Genomic DNA, 20,097 nt, shown 5'->3' on the forward strand with positions numbered 1-20,097 from the left:
GGCGCCGGCGCCGACGGAAGGGGCGGGGCCTGGAGGCGGGCGGGCGGTGCGGCCGCGGGGAGGGAGGAGCTGCGCAGAAGTGCGGACACCTGCGCCCCGGAGCGCGCGGCCCCTCTGTTGCTTCACCGCGCGCGCTTGTGAGATAGGGGCGCGCTGAGCGCCTCTGCCCGCCTGCGCTCCTGCCGGGGCTCCGCGTGCCGCTCACGCGTGCTGCCCCGGCCCGGCCCGCTCGAGACGCCCCGTGGACCCGGAGGCGGCAGGGGCTGTGGGACCCCGGCGGGCCGAGGCTCTCCGCCCTGGCCACAGCCGCGACTGCTGCCTCCAACGCAGACTGGGAGCTCGAGGACGCAGGTGTCCAGTTTCCCTTGACCTTGGGGACCCGGGAAGGTGCGCGGCCCGCGGGGGTGGGGAGGGAGCGAGGGGAACCCGACCGCGTCTCAGCGGGCATTCCGCCTCTCAGGTCGCCAGGAGAAGGGCCGGATTTTAGTTACCGTAGACCTAAAAGCAGTTGGAGCAAGTTCTCCTTACGGAGTAGTGGCCAGGCTCGGCAGCGTGGAGCGGGTCCCGACGTCCCGCAGGTCAAGGACAGCGTTGCCTCTGTATTCCAGACTTTGCTTTTCCTACAGCCTTCCGTTAGCTCACAGATGTTGTCTCTCTCCTGAAGATCTTACCCGAAACCTCTTTCGGGCTTCCTGCTGCGATCATCTCCTTACTCGTGTCCACACCGTCACCAAAGAAATCTTTTAAAATGCCCTCCTCTCGGGTCACTTCGCTACTTAAGATCTTTCGCTGGCTTCCTTGCCCTCTGGGTCAAGTCCAAACTTTGATATGCAAGGTCCTTGCTTCTTGCCCATCAATCCAGCCCCATTCTTTGTTCTCTTCCGGATTCATTCTAAGGGCTCCAGTTCTGATCAACTTTCTTTCCACGGTATTTAATTAAGCATTTACCATGTGCTGGGCACTATTCTGGGCGCTTGGGATTCGGCAGAGGAAAAAAATACAGATAAAGATTCTTGCCCTTGTGGAGTTTATATTCTAGAAGCGGAGACAGACAGAAAACAAAACAGTAAATTATATAATATAATAGCAGGTAATAAGTGCCATGGGAGAAGAAAGTAGAGGAGCGTAAGGGGAGATTGGGAGGGCAAGATGCTCATTAAATGGAGTTGGAATGAGTAGACCTCGTTGTGGTGAAGATGAGTTATCCAGGCAGATATCTGGGGTGAGAGTGTTCTAGGCGCAGCTGGAACAAAGGACTCTACCCAGAAATATGCCTGTTGTGTATGAAGAGCCTCAGGAAGGCCAGTGTGGCCAGAGCTGAGTGAGCAAGGATGAGAGGCTGGAGATGAGGTCAGAGAGGAAATCGAGGGGCCAGATCACACACAGCCTGTAAGCCACATCAGGGAGCTTGCTGTTACATTGCTTTTGTAGGATTTTGAGGACAAGAGTGACATGGTGTAAATTACTTTTTAAAAGAATCACTCTGACTCCTCTATGGAAAACAGACTCTAATGGAGCCTTCGTAGTAACCCTGGGGATAGATGATGATGGCCTGAATCTGCGGTAGCCGTGGAAGTGGTAAGAAGTGGCAGGATACTGGACATATTTTGAAGACAAGCCAACATGATTTCCCGACATAGTGGATATGGGTATGAGGGAAAGAAGAGTCAAGAATCACTGGAGGCTTTTGTTCCCAGCAACTAGAAGGGTGAAGTTACCATTAACTGAGAAGGGGAAGGCTGCAGGTAGAGCAGATTTGGGATTGGGGATATCTCAGGAGTTTGGTTTTGGACCAATTAAATTAGAGATGCCTGTTAGACACCCAAATGGAGATGTCAAATAGGATATGGTGGCAGGGGTCCCGGAGACTACCCCCAGGTTCATTGATTCACTAGGAAGTCTCAACAGGACTCAGCTATGGGTCACAGCTGTGATTTATTAACAGCAAAAGGATACAAGACACAATCAGCAAGGGAGAAGATGGATGGAACAATGTCTGGGGAAACCAGGTGCCGTCTTCCAAGAGTCCTCTCCCAGTGGACACCTAGGATGTGCTTAATTCCTCCAGCGACAAGTTGTGACAACATATGTGAAATGTTGTCTATCAGAAAAGCTCATCAGAGACTCAGCGCCCAGGGTTTTTATTTTGATTTAGTCAAATAGACACCCTCTACCTAGAATGGACCAAAATTCCAGACTCCCAGAAGGAAAGCAGGTATTCAGCATCAATCAGATTGTACAGTTTAGGCACAGCCACCCCTGTCAGATCTGGGAATGGTGAGAACTCCCCTGACATCCAAGGTCCCAGACATCAGCCAAGGGCCAGCCCTACGAGCAGGCCTTCGTAAGGAGAACAGTTTCAGGCCTGCTATGTTAACTCTTTCTTGTCGAGATAATACAAGTTTGGAATCTGGGAGAAAGGTCTGGAATGGGGATATAGATTAGGGAGTAGTTGGCATATAGGTGGTATTTAAAGCCATGGAAATATCTGGTGTCTTGATATGCATTTTCAGAACCAACTGACAGCTGAGCTGGATGGAGTGAATGTAGAAGGCTGAGCCCTGGGGCCCTCCCGCATGAAGTTGTCAGGAGCAGAGAAGGGAGCAGCAAAGGAGTCTTAAGCAGCAGCGGGTGCAGTAGGAGGAAAACCAAGAGTGAGGTGTCCTGGAAGCCAAGTGAGAAAGAGGGGGGTGCTCAGCTGTTCCAGATGCTGCTGAGAAGTCAGATAAGATGAGACTAACAAATGACATTCTGGATTTAGATAATAAGAGGCAATTGAGGAGAGGGCAGACAGCCCTTTTGAGGAGTTTCATTGTAAAGAACAAGAAAAGAGCTAGTGGCTGGGGTTTGTGGGGAAGGGTTGCTGGTTGGTTGATTTTTGCATGAGAAACAACAACATGCTGATGAGAATGGTCCATTAGAAAGCGAAGGTTACTGTTGTAACTTGCTGTTTCTCCAAAGCTCAGTGTCAGGCCACCTTTGCCATCAGAACTCTGCTTGGGCACCCCTGCTCTGGGCACCAGCCTGTGCAGGGTCCAGCCTCCTCTCGACCTCAGCTTTCACTTGTGTTCTCTGACAGCCAGTTCACTTGTCCACATTCTGTAGAAATAGCAGCTCCTTGAGGACAAGGGCAGTGTGTTTTACATGTAGGCCAAGCTGGCCACTTGGCATATGTCGGCAAATGAGTGAATGTGGGAGTGGGTGTCGTAATAGCTAGGATGCTCATTTTATTTCTAGAAAATGAATCTGCAAGTATTAACTGGTTTTTGTGTGTGCTGAGCAGATTGGGGGTGGGAGTGAGGAATGGAGCACAGTTCCTGTTCTGTCACTACCCTTGGATTTTGGGAGATAAAAATAGTGCAAGAGACACACAGCATTGGTGCAACATGAGTTTGGAAAAGGGCAGAGGAGGGTGGAGGGGGAGGGTGGACATTGTGTGGAACCTGAAAGAGGGAAAGCCATGCTCAAAGGACAGAAACTTTTTTTTCCAGTAGTAGAATCCTTTTTCAAGTGAAGTATAAGAAACCCCAGGATTCACCGGCGCTGCTGCTCTGGTTGAAGAGGGGTTGGAGCCTGGTTAGCCCTCTCCTCTGGCACTCCCACTCCTCTCACCAGTTTCAAAGCTCTGAGGCAGGACCTGGTTCTCAGACTCCACCCCTGTGGCCCTGGGTGTCCCCTGCTAACATCTACAAATGGTCATCTCCAGCAAAAATTAAGTTAATGTGCTTTCTTAATTTTATGATCATAAATTTTATCTTAACCAAGCCTGGTCGTCTAGTGGTTAAGATTTGGTGTTCTCAACCCCGCTGCCCAGGTTTCCTGGTCGGGGAACCACACCACCCATCTGTTTGTTGTCATACTGTGGTGGCTGCCTGTTGCTGAAAGCTATGCCACCTGTATTTCAGCGTCACCCATGGCGGACAGGTTTCAGCGGAGCTTCCAGACTCAGACAGACTAGGAAGAAAGACCTGGCCACCCACTTTGAAAAAATTGGCCATGAAAATCCTATGAATAGCTGCAGAGCGTTGTCTGATATAGTGCCGGAGGTGAAAGGGTGGTGCAAACAGACCGGGCAGGGTTCCACTCTGCTGTACACAGGGTCTTGAGGAGTTGGATTTGACTCTGTGGCACTAACAACAACACATTTTATGTAAACTTCCAGCATTTACCAATGTTTGTCTGCTGGAGAGTGAAGCAGATTATAATGACTGAGTGAGTAACCAATAAACACAAAGATAATGCTTGACTTGAAATTTTGATTATGTTTATTGTATTTACGTGTGAGTCTGATTTTATTTTATTTTTTATTTTTTTGAGGAAGATTACCCCTGAGCTAACATCTGCTACCAATCCTCCTCTTTTTGCTGAGGAAGACTGGCCCTGAGCTAACATCCGTGCCCATCTTCCTCTACTTTATATGTGGGATGCCTACCACTGCATGGCGTGCCAAGCGGTACCATGTCCGCACCTGGGATCCGAGCTGGCGAACTGCTGGCTGCTGAAGCAGAACATGTGCACTTAACTGCTGCGCCACTGGGCTGGCCCAAGTGTGATTTTAAATAGTTATTTTGTGCTAGTAAAAGTTTCCTAGTGTAGGTAAATATAACCTATTTGTGATGTATGCAGGGAGCAAGATCACATCCAGGCCTTCCTCACAGGAGACAACGGCGTGGCATAAAGGCAGGACTTTGGGGTGAGGAATGTGGGAGTCCAGGGACTGACATGGAAACAGGACTTCCCTCCCCCAGGATGTCTCCTCTTAGGACTTCCTCCAGTAGGGGCAACAGTTCCTCCCACTCCTCTACTCCTGTCTGTTTTTGCAGTCAGTGAAAGTTAGCTTTTGTTCAAGAGAAAATGAGAAAATAAATGTCATGGGGTAGCAGGAAGAGCCGTGGACTTGGAGTCAGAAGTCTGATGAGGAGTTCAGCATGGTGGTGAAGAGGCTGACTTAGGAGCCAGGGAGCCTGGGTTTGAATGTACTTAATGTCTGTGTGGCCCTGTAACTGAGATGGGCCTGTTGGAAGGAATAAATGAGTGAATATGTAGAGCAGTGCCTGACCCATAGTAAACAATGAGTGTTCAGAAGAGATGGCATTGGAGTCCTGGCTGTATGACTTAAATTGTTAAGCTGCTCCAAGTCTTACTTGTACTCATCTGTAAAATGAGGGACCGGCACGAAGTTATCCCTGAGAGGCCACCCTTTTTATCTCTGCAGACACATACAGCTCTGGAGTGTTGTTAATTGGGGTGGAACGTGCAGCCAGCTCCTGAGCTCCAGGGCACACATATGACCTTTGGCATTGTACCTGATAGCAAAACATAATTTGCTGAACTCACTCAGACCAGTGTTTTCAAACTTTTTTATCGTTATCCACAGTGAATACATTTTACGTGATGACCCAGTGTGTGTGTGTATGCATATGTGTAATTGGAACAAGTTTCATGAAGCAGTATTTACTCTTACTATAATGTGATGCACTGTCATATTTTCTGTACTTTTCAGTTCTAGTTCTTAAAAAGTAAAAATTTTAATAATGGCTCATGACCCATAGTTTGAAAAACACTGACCTGAAGATAGGCAGATCCTGGGGCTGGCCCCGTGGCCAAGTGGTTAAGTTTGCGCGCTGCTCCGCTGCGGTGGCCCAGGGTCTCGTCAGGCCATGCTGAGGTGGCATCCCACGTGCCACAACTGGAAAGACCCACAACTAAAATATGCAAGTATGTACTGGGGGGATTTGGGGAGAAAAAGCAGGAAAAAAAAAAAAAAGACTGGCAACAGTTGTTAGCTCAGGTGCCAATCTTTTAAAAAAAAAAAAAAAGATAGGCAAATCCTCATTGTTAATGCCAGTCTTCATCTCCGTTACCTGAGCATCTTATAGGCCAGTCTGTCCAGGCCAACAGCAGGTGGTGATTTCAACCACAGCTCTCTTGGCCCATAACTTAAACATCACCTGGGTAAATTCTAATGGGTCTAGAACTTAGGCCCAACACAGAATTCCTGAGGCCGATACAGAGCTCTGGCCACTTACGGTTAACCTTCCTGTGTGTTTTGGGTGAGTAGGAAGGTATGAGAGGCTCTGCTTATGAGTGAATTATTTTTCTTAAAACTTTACACTGTGAGGAATATAGGCCAGAATGTTAACAGTGGTGATCATGGAGTGGATTTTGGGTGGTTTGAATTTTCTATATATATTTAAAAAATTTTCTACTATGAAAATGTATTTCATATATAATTGTTGAAATCTCCTTTTTCTTAAAAAATTATGGTAGTAATAGTGGCAATTACTACTAAAAAAATCCTTACTTGGCAAAATAGAGGATAAAACATATCTTTACTTGGCAAAATAAAAAATCCACCATTAGGTAACTGTAAAAAATAATTTTTTTTTATTGAGTTCACAATAGTTTACATCAATGTGAGCTTTCAGTTGTACATTATTTCTTGACTGTCACCACATAAGTGCTCCCCTTCACCCCCTGCCCACTCCCCACCCCCCCCTCCTCTGGTAACCACTGAACTGTTCTCTTTGTGTGTTTGTTCATATTCCACAAACGAGTAAAGTCATCTGGTGTTTGTCTTTCTCAGTCTGGCTTATTTCGCTTAGCGTAATTTCCTCCAGGTCCATCCATGTTGTTGCAAATGGCATGATTCTGTCTTTTGTATGGCTGAGTAGTATTCCATTGTATGTATATACCAATCTTCTTTATCCAATCATCAGTTGATGGGCACTTGGGTTGTTTCCATGTCTTGGCTATTGTGAATAGTGCTACAGCCAACATAAGGGTGCATAGGTTACTTTGGATTGTTGATTTCAAGTTGTTTGGCTAGGTACCCAGTAGTGGGATAGCTGGATCGTATGGTAATTCTATTTTTAGTTTTTTGAGGAATCTCCATAATGTTTTCCATGGTGGTTGCACCACTTTGCATTCTCACCAGCGGTGTATGAGGGTTCCCTTTTCTCCACACCCTCTCCAACATTTGTTATTTTTAGTCTTAGTGATTATAGCCCTTTTAACAGACGTAAGGTGGTATCTTAGTGTAGTTTTGATTTGCATTTCCCTGATGGTTAGTGATGTTGAACATCTTTTCATGTGTTTATTGGCCATCTGTATATCTTCTTTGGAAAAATGTCTGTTCCTATCCTCTGCCTGTTTTTTTTTTTTTTTTTTGAAGTCTTTTTTTATTATTATTATTAAGATTATGATAGTTTACAACCTTGTGAAATTTCAGTTGTACATTATTGTTAGTCATGTTGTGGGTATACCACTTCACCCTTTCTGCCCTCCCCCTACCCCCACCTTTCCCCTGGTAACCACTGATCAGTTCTCCTTGTCTATATGTTAACTTCCACCTATGAGTGGAGTCATACAGAGTTCATCTTTCTCTCTGGCTTATTTCACTTAACATAATACCCTCAAGGTCCATCCATGGTGTTGTGAATGGGATGATTTTATCCTTTTTTATGACTGAGTAGTATTCCATTATATATATATATATATATATATATATATATATATATCTCACATCTTCTTTACCCAATCATCAGTTGCTGGGCACTTAGGTTGGTTCCACGTCTTGGCTATCGTAAATAATGCTGCGATGAACATAGGGGTGCATGGGACTTTTGGAATTGCTGATTTCAGTTTCTTAGGATAGATACCCAGTAGTGGGATGGCTGGGTCATAAGGTATTCCTATTCTTAACTTTTTGAGAAATCTCCATACTGTTTTCCAGAGTGGCTGCACCAGTTTGCATTCCCACCAACAGTGTATGAGGGTTCCTTTCTCTCCACAACCTCTCCAACATTTGTCACTCTTGGTTTTGGATATTTTTGCCATTCTAACAGGTGTAAGGTGATGTCTTAGTGTAGTTTTGATTTGCATTTCCCTGATGATTAGTGATGATGAGCATCTTTTCATGTGTCTATTGGCCATCCTTATATCTTCTTTGGAGAAATGTCTGTTCATGTCCCCTGCCCATTTTTTGATGGGGTTGTTTGATTTTTTGTTGTTGAGCTGTGTGAGTTCTTTATATATTATGGAGATTAACCCTTTGTTGGATAAGTAACTTGTAAATATTTTTTCCCAATTAGTGGGCTGTTTTTTTGTTTCAATCCTGTTTTCCCTTGCCTTGAAGAAACTCTTTAGTCTGATGAAGTCCCATTTGTTTATTCTTTCTATTGTTTCCCTCGTCTGAGGAGTTATGGAGTCCAAAAAGATTCTTTTGAAACTGATGTCAAAGAGTGTACTGCCTATATTCTCTTCTAGAAGACTTATTGTTTCAGGCCTAATCTTTAGGTCTTTGATCCATTTTGAGTTCGTCTGCCCATTTTTTGATTGGGCTGTTTGTTTTTTTATTGTTCAGTTGTGTGAGTTCCTAAAAAAATTTTTTTTTATTTTAGTGACAGGTGAAATACAAAGTCTCGGAGCGACTGAACTGTATTATTGTCTTCCTTTATCCCTACTTATGATAAAATTTAAAGTTCTTTCTATGAATGGTTATTATTCAGTCTCTATTAAATTAGATAGAATGGGGCTGGGCCCAGTGGTGCAGCGGTTAAGTTCGCACGTTCCACTTCTCGGCGGCCCAGGCTTCGCCGGTTCGGATCCTGGGTGCGGACATGGTACCGCTTGGCAAAAAAAGCCATGCTGTGGCAGGCATCCCACGTATAAAGTAGAGGAAGGTGGGCATGGATGTTAGCTCAGGGCCAGGCTTCCTCAGAAAAAAGAGGGGGATTGGCAGCAGTTAGCTCAGGGCTAATCTTCCTCAAAAATAAATAAATAAATAAATAAATTAGATAGAATATGTGTAAAAATAATTTCTTTCAATAAGTCTCTTTAAAGTGCTTCACATAGTTTCGTAGTCAGTATTTTAGAGTACTCTATGGATTTTATATAGCATTTAAAAAATATTTCAAATTATAGCAATATTGTAAAACAGCCTTTAAACTGAGCCTGCTTTGTGTCTCATTTAAGACTCATATTGGGGTCCCAAGAGCAGTGAGATACAGAGTTGAGCTTGTGTTGTCTGCCTCATTCATGCCAACAGAAATAAGGCCCCAAATGTTAACAAATAGCCAGAATAGCTGGAAGTAGCTAGTTATGTGCTTTTGCGTGGGCTTCCAGATAATTGCTCTTGGCAGCTTTGTGATGAATGGAAAGTAGGAAGGAAAAGTCGTGCAAATCATTGTCAAAGAAGTCAGTCTGACAGTGTAGCCTTGGCACAAGGGAGGGTCATTTGCAGGCTAGAGGTATGAGGATATTGACCGTGTGGCACCCCTTCTCGCATTACTCAATCCTGGTCTCCAGAACCATCTCAATGTGCTTGGAAAGGTCTGCCGCCATTGTACTAAGATGCCTTCTGCTGCCTTTGAGGTAACAAGGAACCGGTTGCTCCCTAGCGTATCAGCACCTCAGAGCCTCAGGAAACAATTACCTGTCTGTGGGTCTCCAGGCCCCTTCCTTCTCTGCTAGCTAATGCCTCCCTTAAACAGTGGGAGGAAGATGTAAAAGGAGATAAAATGCAGATCTGTCAGTTTGCTCATTCCTGCCTCTGATTTGCTGGGATTGGAGGTTGAAATAAAGTTTAGAGATTTGCTCTGTTTTTATGAAGTCATGATGCTTAGCAAAGTCAATATTGTAAAGATGCAATGTATATCAGTAAACAGTCTTTCTGTCCTCTCCGTGATTTTTTAATTCATCGAGAACTATTGTTAATATTTTTCAGTAGTATGCAGTACCCATGCTAATTTGGGGGATGGAGAGAAGTAGAACCAGTGTTTTCACACACATTAGTATCTAATTCAGCCCTCCTGATGACACTGGGAGGTAAGCACGGTAATTCCAGCCGGAGGACTCACTGTGACGGTGCGTGGCCGTGGGTACATGCAGACTAGTATGGCCTTTCGTAGGGAGCGTAAGTACAGGACTAGATAGAAAGTGTTTGGTGTCTCCGGTTCATGTTGTGAGAAGGTGAGGACACTGCTCTTGTGAAATAAAGCTGAATTATTGTCTGTTTCAGGTCATATGTGCCATGGCTATGGCTAGTGTCAGATTGGCCGCCAGTGTCTTAAGAAGGCCAGATGCTTGGATTGGACTCTGGGGCACACTGCGAGGGACACCTTCGCATAAAGCCTGTGCTTCCTGGAATCGATACTTCTATTTTTCTAGTACCAAGTTAAATGCATCAGATTATAAAACACTTTTCCATAACATTTTGTCACTGAGACTCCCAAGGCTTCTAATATCTCCAGAATATATTTTCCCATTTTCCATAAGACTCAAAAGCTCTAAAAAATCCACAAAAAAGACTTTGCAAAAAGTTGAAGATGAAGAGGTCTCTGATGAAGAGAGTGAACAGCAAGAGATGAGCGAGCAGGAAGAGGAGCTCGAGGATGACCCCAGTGTAGTTAAGGACTATAAAGACCTGGAGAAGGTAGTGCAGTCTTTTCGGTATGATGTCATCCTGAAGTCAGGCCTCGACGTTGGGAGAAAGTAAGTATGACATGCATTTTATTAGAAAGTCACTTGTCGTCTTGTTGGTTATTTTAATGCAGCATTCCCGATCACTTGGCCCATGTTATGGTGAAGAGTAACCATAGATATGAAAGGACCTTATAGATAATATATTTCAGTTATTTCATTCTATAGATGAGAAACTGATTTCCAAAGAAATCAGGTGACTGCCTGCAAATCCCATGTGTCATATTTCCTTGATTCTAAGACAGTTGACGATAAGATGAACCATTGATTTAATATCAGCTTTTTGAGGAGAAGGAATCACATGTTAGATGTATATAGCAAGCCTGAGAAGGGACCCCTTAGGATCAACGGAAGCAGTGTAGCGTGGTGGTGAAGAATGCAGGCTCTGCAGCCGGACTACCGGGGTTTCAGTCCAGGTTCTGTGTGTGACCTTGGGCAAGTTACTTACATTCTCTGTGCTTCAGTTTCCTCATCTGTCAAATGTATAATAGAATCCCCTTTAGAAGGTGGTTGCTAGGATTAAATGACATCTCTCTCTCTACCTAACGCAGTTGTAACAGTGCCTGGCACATAGTGGGTACTCAGTATATGTCAGCTATTGTGAAGAAAATACTGTGTGTGTGCATATTTAGTGCACAGAGATATTAAGTGTATAACTTTCAGGATTTGTTTAATACTCTCGTCCTCTCTCTGCTAGACTAGTATAAGAGCAGTGACCCTCACTGTTCATTCATTCCTTTAGCAATCATTGTGTGCATACTGCATGCAAGGTAAGAACTGTGGTATGAATAATCAATTCAGAAAGATCTCCTTGTGTAGTTTGTACCTTTATGACCTAAGTTAGTAGCATAGTTTAATTTTTTAATCCATGAAGCTTAAGGACTCATCAAGATGACTCTTGAGTCCACAGCACCCTGATCAAGATTTGTTAAATGTTCTCTAAAATCTGGCAAACTCGTAAGGAGACCTCTCCCTCTCCCATATTAGTAGCTGCTGCTGTTATTTTTAAGCAGAACCCGAGATGTCAATCACCTGGAGTCAGAGCATTGAGAGGCAAACGGCACTGATTTTTGTCTGCACCATGCCCTCGTCTAGTTGCCACAGTGATTAAATGCAAAGGGAGCAGCAGCTACTGGATTAGAATTTCCCCAGCCTCAGTGCAGACTAATAGAGGGTTTCTTGATGGTTTCACCATGCATGTGGTGCCTGGTTTTTCTCTCAGAGCTGAGAGGAAGGGAGTGCCCACTGACTTTGGCTGTTGTGAATTGCAGGAGCTGCCACCTCGCAAGCAGTGGCTGCATAGGGAGTCAGGTGGAGTACCCCAGGCCTGTCCTCACTGGGCTTGGTGGCCTGTCCTGAGTGGGCTTGGTGGGCTGCTGAAGCCTCTGGGAAGGCCCCCATCAGAGTGCTGATTACCTGCCTGGTGGTACTAGCAGATCTTTGCAGCAGTTCAGCATGCATTCAGAAGTGCGCCTCCACCTCCCTGTTCCACATGTGGGAGTGGTTGACTTTCACTTTCCCAGCACCCAGGATGGAGATTTTGTGGGCAGGTCGGTCACTGTCAGAATAAGCATTAATGGCAGGTGTTTTTCTCAAATTGTATAATTGTTTTGAATATATTTCTATTTTAAACCACTTTGACTTTTTTTTTTTAAGCAAAGTGGAAGATGCATTCTACAAAGGTGAACTCAGGCTCAACGGGGAAAAATTATGGAAGAAAAGCAGAACGGTGAGATACTATGACAGCCAGATATTTTTGTCTGTTGTTCTGCCAGTACTCAGTGCCGCCCCAGTCTCCCCTCAGGCTCCTGACTTGGGGCCTCAGTGGCTCCTTGTGTATGTCCGTCTTACCCTCTCTGAGGTCCCCTGTGGGCCTGGTCAAGTTAGAGTCACCAGCCAGCTTTACTCACACAGACTGCTGGCTCTTCTGCAGCCTTCATGACTTTGCCATCAAGCTTCTCCTTTTTCTTTAAAATCTTAAGCCACTATCAGAACTGGCAAAAATCTGTTAATTAAACTTCCAAGTCATTAATGTTAACCCCCATGAAATCATAGTAATTAGGCTAAAAAGAAACATTTGATCCATGCAGAGGTTTCTTTGGCCTGGTGTTAGCTGAGCAGATGTGTAATTCTGTTCAGCTCAGGAGTGCCCCTGAGCACTTGCTGGGTGCACCTCTCTGGGTGCAGGGCAGCTGTCAAAAAGGAGGTTCTATATTTTTTCTGACAGCTCCATATTAATATTAAGTGAAAGACAGTTATAAGAAAATGTATTTCCAGTATCCAGTGTTAAAGTAAGTCATTTATATAAAAATTCTGTTAAAAATATGTATTTTTGTAAAAATACATATATTCAGGGACCAGCCTGGTGGTATAGTGGTTAAGTTTACGCGCTGTGCTTTGGCAACCCGGAGTTTGTGGGTTCAGGTCCCGGGAGTGGGCCTACGCACCGCTCGTTAAGCCATGCTTTTGTATGTGGTGGTGTCCCACATACAAAATAGAGGAAGATTGGCACAAATGTTAGCTCAGGGCCAATCTTCCTCACAAACACACACACACCTCCCCACAAATTACATATATTTATACGTCTAGAATTAAAGTATTAATGTTACTAGTATTTATCTTTGGGGCATTATGGGTTATATTTTCTTTTCTTTTCTTTTCTTTTCTTTTTTTTTTTTGAGGAAGATTAGCCCTGAGCTAACATCCACTGCCAATCCTCCTCTTTTTGCTGAGGAAGACTGGCCCTGAGCTAACATCTGTGCCCATCTTCCTCTACTTTATGTGTGGGACGCCCACCACAGCATGGCTTGCCAAGTGGTGCCATGTCCACACCTGGGATCCGAACTGGCGAACCCCAGGCCACTGAAGCAGAATGTGTGCAATTAACCGCTATGCCGCTGGGCTGGCCCCTGGGTTATATTTTCTTTAGGCTTTTAATTTTCTTTCTTTCTTCTCTTTCTTTTTTTTTTTTTTTGCTGAGGAAGATTCACCCTGAGCTAACATCTGCTGCCAATCCTCCTTTTTTTTTTTTCCCCCTTAAGGAAGATTAGCCCTGTGCTGACATCTGTGCCAATCCCCCTCCAATTTTCTGAATTTTTTATGAGTATCACTTTCATAATTGGAAAAAACCAATAATGATAGTAAAAGTTAACAAAACACAATAAAAATGTGTATGACAGAGACCCTTAAAAATTGGAAAACACAGACATATGAGGCATTGGCAGACATACCCTCTCAGTCAGTGTCCAGAGGACAAATGTTCCAGGAAATTGGACACATTTTGAAGGCTGTTTTTAAGATTCTTTCATATTTCAAAACACCCCTGGGGTTGGAGGACCAGAGCTGCATCCCATTGCCCTGGGACATGGGAGGGTGTGAGCCATGGGCCATGGCCCTGGGTAAGTGCTGAGGCTTCTTCAGAGTCCTTGCTGGCAGGGGTTGTGTGTGTGGGGGGGTGACAGACGGGACACTCCCCAATGCTTGTCTCAGCTGCCAAATCACAAGGCCTACGATCTCCCTGATGGCACCTGACCTGGCAGGGGCAGACTGCGGTGGCAGGTGCTGCTCAGTGAGCTGCAGGAAGTCAGGCTTTCCAGACACGCATCTGGGGATCAGGCCCTTCTAGTCCCTTTTTTTTTTTTAAAGATTGGCCCTGAGCTAACATCTGTTGCCAATCTTCTTTTTTTCTTCTTCTTCTTCTTCTCCCCAAAGCCCCCTGGTACATAGTTGTATATTCTAGTTGTAGGTCCTTCTGGTTGTGCTATGTGGGACGCTGCCTCAGCATGACCTGATGAGCGGTGCCATGTCTGCGCCCGGGATCGGGACCAGCGAAACCCTGGGCTGCCAAAGTGGAGTCCATGGACGTAACCGCTCAGCCACGGCCCGCCCCTGCTTCTAGTCCCTTAGCTGCTTTTTCCTGGCTGTAGCCCTGCCCCTCCTCAGCTGCAGTGTTCCTCAGATGAGACCTGTTCCTGGAGCGCCATACCTCTGCCGGGGCCTCATTTACAAACACTACAAGTCTGTTTTTCTCCCTCTGCTTTGAGATGTTGTTAACTACAGCCTAATTGCTGCTGCTTCATTCTGCTTTGGGTGTTCTGTGTCTCGGCTGCTTTCCAGATTTCTCCTGAGGGTCAGCAAAGGAAGGGGCCAGTGTTAACACTCAGCTGCCTTGTTACTAGGAGCCCTGGTAGCCATAGTAACTGCAGCTAAGGGGAGATTTGAAATGTAGATATTTGGAGCAGCCCCTAGTCTCGGCCGGTTTTGCTTTGTGTCTGCTGTGCCATCTCCCACAGTAGAAAGGACAGGGCCTCGCAGGGAGTGAAGAACACTCCCCTTCCTTTCCGTGGCCTGCTCCATGGGGCCCGTGCCTGGCTGCTGGCCCAGAAGGGTCAGGCGCTTGTCCCATGCCACAGCTCTAACCCTGGCTGCCTGCAGCCTAGCACAGCTTCTCTATGAGCTGCAGACCAGGTGGGAGCAGAGTGCTGGAGGTGCTGGCTCACTGTTGACTTAAACAGAGGGTGCATGGAGCCCAAGTGTGGCGATTGAAGCCTTCCTAAACGCACCTCTCCCTGCGATTGACTGGGTGAGGGGGAACCTTCCTTCCCTATTCTCTGCCCTAGAAATAAGCCACCAAAGGGATCTGCTCTTCCGCTCCATGCTGCCTGCTCTTTTAAGGGGCAGGCATCATGCACACTGTATCTGTGAAAGGATACACAAGAACGGATGCCTTTTCTTTATATAGCCTTTAACATTTTGTATCGTGTGTATATATCACTTGTGAAAAAATGAATTTTAGTGAAACAAAGTTATGCCAAAAATGGTAAAGCGGAGTTCCCATGCCTTGTATCTTGGACACTGATTTTAAATGTCCACACAGGTGGGCCAAGTGGTCCTTTGTTTTTTAGTAAAATCCAACAGAACTACAGGAAATGGAGCCCCCCACATGATGCCTGGGTCAGTCCATCCTTTAAACCCAGGGGGAGAAACAGTCTTCTTGCCTAGCTGTGGTATGAGCCTTTCTGCTTCTCAGCCCAGAGGGGCAAAGTTAATGGTTTAAAATTGGCCCCTGTGTGAGTTTTACATCCAGCTGCTCTGCGCTGTCTGGAATGACAGTGTGGTGTCAGTTGTGCGTTCCCATGTTGTAGACTGAATATTGGGCTTGCATAGGCCTTGAGTGGCTGGGAGAACAGGTATGGGCTTGCCCTGGTGAGGTACAATGTTCAGACACTGTGACAGTTCGGACTGCTTCAGAGAGCACTAATTGGAAAATAAGGTAAAAGCCAGCATTTGACACTGCTTCTTAAACAGAAGCCCTCCAGTAGGCTTTTAAATGGCTCCATGTGCCCACACATGGGGTTGCCTCCCCCTCCTTGGGAGTGGTGGTGAGTGGTCTGAGGTGGCTCCTGGTTGTCCCTGGTTGTGTTTGAGCAGAAGCAGCATATGGCACCTAGGTCCGTTTAGCTCCTTCCTTAGTTACTGGGCGGGTCCTGAGCTGCCAGGACCAGGTACCTGTCATGGGCTGTCCACACCCTGGAAGCACTGACATGACTGCCCCAGGGCATGCCCTGCACTAGCTCAACCCAAAGCTCCCATGGGGCAAGAATGGGTTTGACGTCAGCCCTTTCAACGCATTGAGTCCGCATCCAACTCTACCCTCTTTTCTCTGGTATTCCATCTTTCTGACTTGCATTCTGTCTCTTCTTGATGATGTGGCATCACCGGGGCTGCCAGTGCTGGAAAAGCAGTTTCTTTACTTCCATTTCTTTAAGAGCGACAGGTAACCATTGTTCCACAGTGACCAATTTCCAACAACCTGCCCCTTCCCCAGTTATGTAGCTCATCTGGGTTGAAATGAATGAAAAGTGTTACACTGAAAATTGTCTTCTCAGGGCATAGAGTAATTACTGTGCACGTATTCTCTAAGATTGTGCCCCACTTTGTCTTTTGCCATTGTTACCAAAATAAATGCCTCCATTCAAGTGTTTCCTTAAATCATCCGATAGAGGCAGTATTTGAGCCACACTGCACCATCCACGAGCAGCCAGTTGTCTAGGTCTGAAGGAAGGACACTGGCTGGTGCTGGGCCACGTGTGTGAGAGGCACCTTCCGGGTGGAGCCCTTTCACCCTGAGGCGCTGGGGACTAGTGACTGTTCCCAAGGGGACAGGACCTTTTCTCACCTGCCCTCCGGGTGACGGCCGGCCACTGGGTGAGAACTCAAAGCGGGGATGTGTGCATTGGCCTCTGTTTCTCAAAACGTAGTAGACTCACTTTTCTTCTAATTTTCAGGTGAAAGTGGGAGATACTCTGGATCTTCTTGTTGGAGAGGATAAAGAAGGAGAAACCGAGACAGTGATGAGGATTCTCCTGAAAAAGGTGTTTGAAGAGAAGACTGAAAGTGAGAAATACAGAGTAGTGTTACGACGGTGGAAAAAGCTAAAGTTGCCTAAAAAGAGTACATCTAAGTAAATGGATTGCCTTTTATTGCTAAAGCTCCTTTCTAGTGGTGGGGGAAGGGCCCAGCTTAAAAAGAGGACATTTTTATTAAAATAAAGTTCTCTTACCATTTGTGGAATCTGCAGAGCCATTTTGTGGAAATCAAGATCCATATCTTGGAGACACTTTTCTTGGCCTGGAATTCCCTCCTGGGCTTATTTTGTGCTTGTTTTGACCTCGAGAGCATGAGTGAGATGTGTGCTGAGTGAACTGAGCCCAGCGAGGGTTTTAATGAGGAGCCTGCTGTTTCCTGCATTAACTACCTCAGGAGTCGATGTAAAATAAACTTTGCCTTGTTGTTAAGTGGTTTTATTTCAATTTTACCCCTGGTGGTCAGCTTTCCTGGGTTCAGGCTTCTTAAGGCAAAGCCAAGCAAAGTCAAGGTCACCCTTGACATCCTTAGGGCAGAAGCACCAGGAGAGGCCCTTCTCCACCGGCCCTTCTGAGTCACCAGCGTGTTGGCCCTAGTTCCCTTCAGTTTGTCTTCAGAAGTCTGCGTGGGTAAAGTTGTTCCGACCCTTTCCGAATGGAGTAGTCAGAGCCCATTTAAAATTAATTTCTTAGGGCAGGGGTTGATAAACTGAGGCAGCCAGAGGGTTTTTGCAAGGCCCTCAAGCTAAGAATGGTTTTTATATTTTTAAGAGTTTTTTTAAAAAAAAAACAAAACAATGACCGAGACCTTATATGGCCCACAAAATCTAAAATATTTACCATCTGATACTTTATAGAAGAAAATTTGATGACCCTCCTGGTTTAGGGTAATAATCTCAGGGTTTAATTTTCAGGTGAAAGTAGGAAATACACAGATTTTATCAATGAAGAGAATGAAGAACAAGAGACCGACTCTAATTTTGAAGACTGTGTTATAAAAGAGGCAAAACCTAAAAAAAATAGAGGGCACACACACACATAATATAGATCGTCTAAGAGAAGGGCATCTGCACAGGTCAATTGGTTTGTAGACCCCCGGGAGCCGTAACCCACAGCAGTGGGATGTGGGGGCCCATGAGTCTGGAAGCCTTACCAGCCCAGATTTCAGGAGATTAGGAAAATTGATTTTTATTTGAAAACTTAAACTCTCAGGAAGAAATAATACACACTGTGCAATGTAACAGAGGGATTTTTCTATTTTACCGCTTGTTAATTGGGCTTTACTGAGTCATCAGTGAAAACAGTCCATTTAATTTCAACATGTTAGTCATTAATCATAATTTAGGAAATTATATTGATGTCCCTGCTTTTTGTCATTTCCTTCACCTCTCTGTCCCTTTCTCACTCTCCCTCTCTCCCTCCCTCTCGTCTCTTGACTTCTCTTTGGAAAATGATGGAAAGCCTGAGAGGGCTCAGGTGGTGAAGGGAGGCAGCGTGATCTAGTGATGAGTCAGGGGTCTTCTGGTTCAATCTTGCCAGTTGCAAGTTGGGTTACCTTGGTCATAATTTGACCTTAACCTCTCTTTCACCTCCTCGTTGGTCAAATGGGGATCAGGATACTAATTGCCTTACCTTGTGTCCCCTGTCTTGAAGGAGGAAGAAAGGTAAAAGGACTTGTATGAGGTAAGGTGAGTTGACAGTAGCTAGAAAGAGGCAGGGCCATTTAAAAGGCTTTTTGGAAGCTCTGTTGGTAGTTAGAACCTCAACGTAGCTGCTTGGCAGGGTTTGACCCATTCCAGACTTCTGTTTTTAAAAAACTAAGAAAAAGATCTGATGATGGAGAATGTTGGTTTGGTCATAGCATGTGGCAAAAACTGATCGATCTCATTGTCTACAGTGCAAGGGACTTGGAAAATATTTATGAACAAACAAAAGCCATGCATAAAGATTTATGGAACTCTTGCAATTTGCTCATTACTTGACCCAAATGGCAGCTGCTTTATAATGCCATCCTGGCAAGGCCACCTCAGTGAAAATGTGACCAACATGATGAAAAGATTAAAGAAAAGATTTGGATGTTTCTAATGCATTTTTTTTTTTAAGATTTTATTTTTCCTTTTTCTCCCAAAGCCCCGCAGTACATAGTTGTATATTTCTAGTTGTGGGTCCTTCTGGTTGTGGCATGTGGGACATCGCCTCAGCATGGCCTGATGAGTAGTGCCATGTCCGCACCCAGGATTCGAACTGGTGAAACCCTGGGCCGCTGAAGCAGAGTGCGCAAACTTAACCACTTGGCCACGGGGCCGGCCCCTCTAATGCAGGGGTTCTTAACGGGGGGTGATTTTTGCCACCCATTGTTGGCAGTCTGGAGATATTATTGGTTGTCACAGCTGAAGGGGGTGGTGTGGGCATTGAGTGAGTAGAGAACAGTGATTCTGCTAAACATTGTCCAGTGTACGGGGTAGTCCCCACAACAAAGAATTATCTGACCCAAAATGTCAGTAGTGATGAGGGTGAGACACCCTGCTCTGATGGGATGACAACAGGGAAGAATTGTTTTTTTTAATAGTTCTTGCTTTCTCAGGAAAGTCTGGAACTGCTTCTAGTGTATGTTTGTTTTTAAGGAAGAACAATTTAAAGTTATGACTGTTTTGGTAGAGGCCTATCTAGCCCTTTTACCAGTAATGGTTAATCCTTTCAAAGAAATAGCTCATCTCCAGGAAAGATGCTAATTGCATTTCTCTGCCAAATAGCACTAACTGTCTTTCCTGGAAAATTAGAGAGATGCTTAGGCCATAGTTTCATTATCTTTTTAGCATTTGGGGGATAAAAATAGACATTTTGGGGATAATTCTTAAGTTATGGTTTATTTGTCAATAATGATTGGGGAGACAGAGACATAACTACCATTTTTCAAGAAACTACAAGGAAAGATTTCAGTTGGGGGTAGTCTATGTTCCATGACCCTTCTTAAAGGCCATGCAATGTATATCAGGCAAGTAAGATGACACCCCATTAAAGTTCTGCTGTATCTTGGTCATGTATGTTTGGCTTTCAGAAAGTTGCTGTCAGAATCCTCAGTCAACTTACATTCTCAAGGGAGTAGTGAAGGAAATTAGCTCCATCGAGCAGCGTCAGGAGAGCAGGAGGCATGCATTTCTCAAACTGCTTTCAGTGAGTCATTCAGTTAGCTTGAAATCAGCCACGGTAGGAGTATTTCCACGGTGGAGATCAGCAAAGACCACGAATC

General features: G+C 45.1%; 1 protein-coding gene across 2 annotated transcripts; it reads left to right on the forward strand.

The window, feature by feature from the left end:
• MTRES1 (mitochondrial transcription rescue factor 1) lies at nt 1-17,055 on the forward strand. 2 transcript variants are annotated; one of them, XM_008520768.2, is made up of 4 exons: nt 1-351; nt 10,022-10,494; nt 12,139-12,211; nt 16,770-17,055. In XM_008520768.2, the coding sequence occupies exons 2-4, from the start codon at nt 10,034-10,036 to the stop codon at nt 16,947-16,949; spliced, it is 714 nt and encodes a 237-aa protein (XP_008518990.1). In that variant the 5' UTR covers nt 1-351; nt 10,022-10,033; the 3' UTR covers nt 16,950-17,055. The 2 variants fall into 2 exon arrangements, with proteins under 2 accessions (XP_008518990.1, XP_008518997.1); XM_008520775.2 differs by having other exon boundaries at nt 13-387.
• The last annotated feature ends 3,042 nt before the right edge of the window (nt 17,056-20,097 follow it).

This window comes from Equus przewalskii, chromosome 9 (genome assembly GCF_037783145.1).
Source record: "Equus przewalskii isolate Varuska chromosome 9, EquPr2, whole genome shotgun sequence".
Taxonomy (NCBI): domain Eukaryota; kingdom Metazoa; phylum Chordata; class Mammalia; order Perissodactyla; family Equidae; genus Equus; species Equus przewalskii.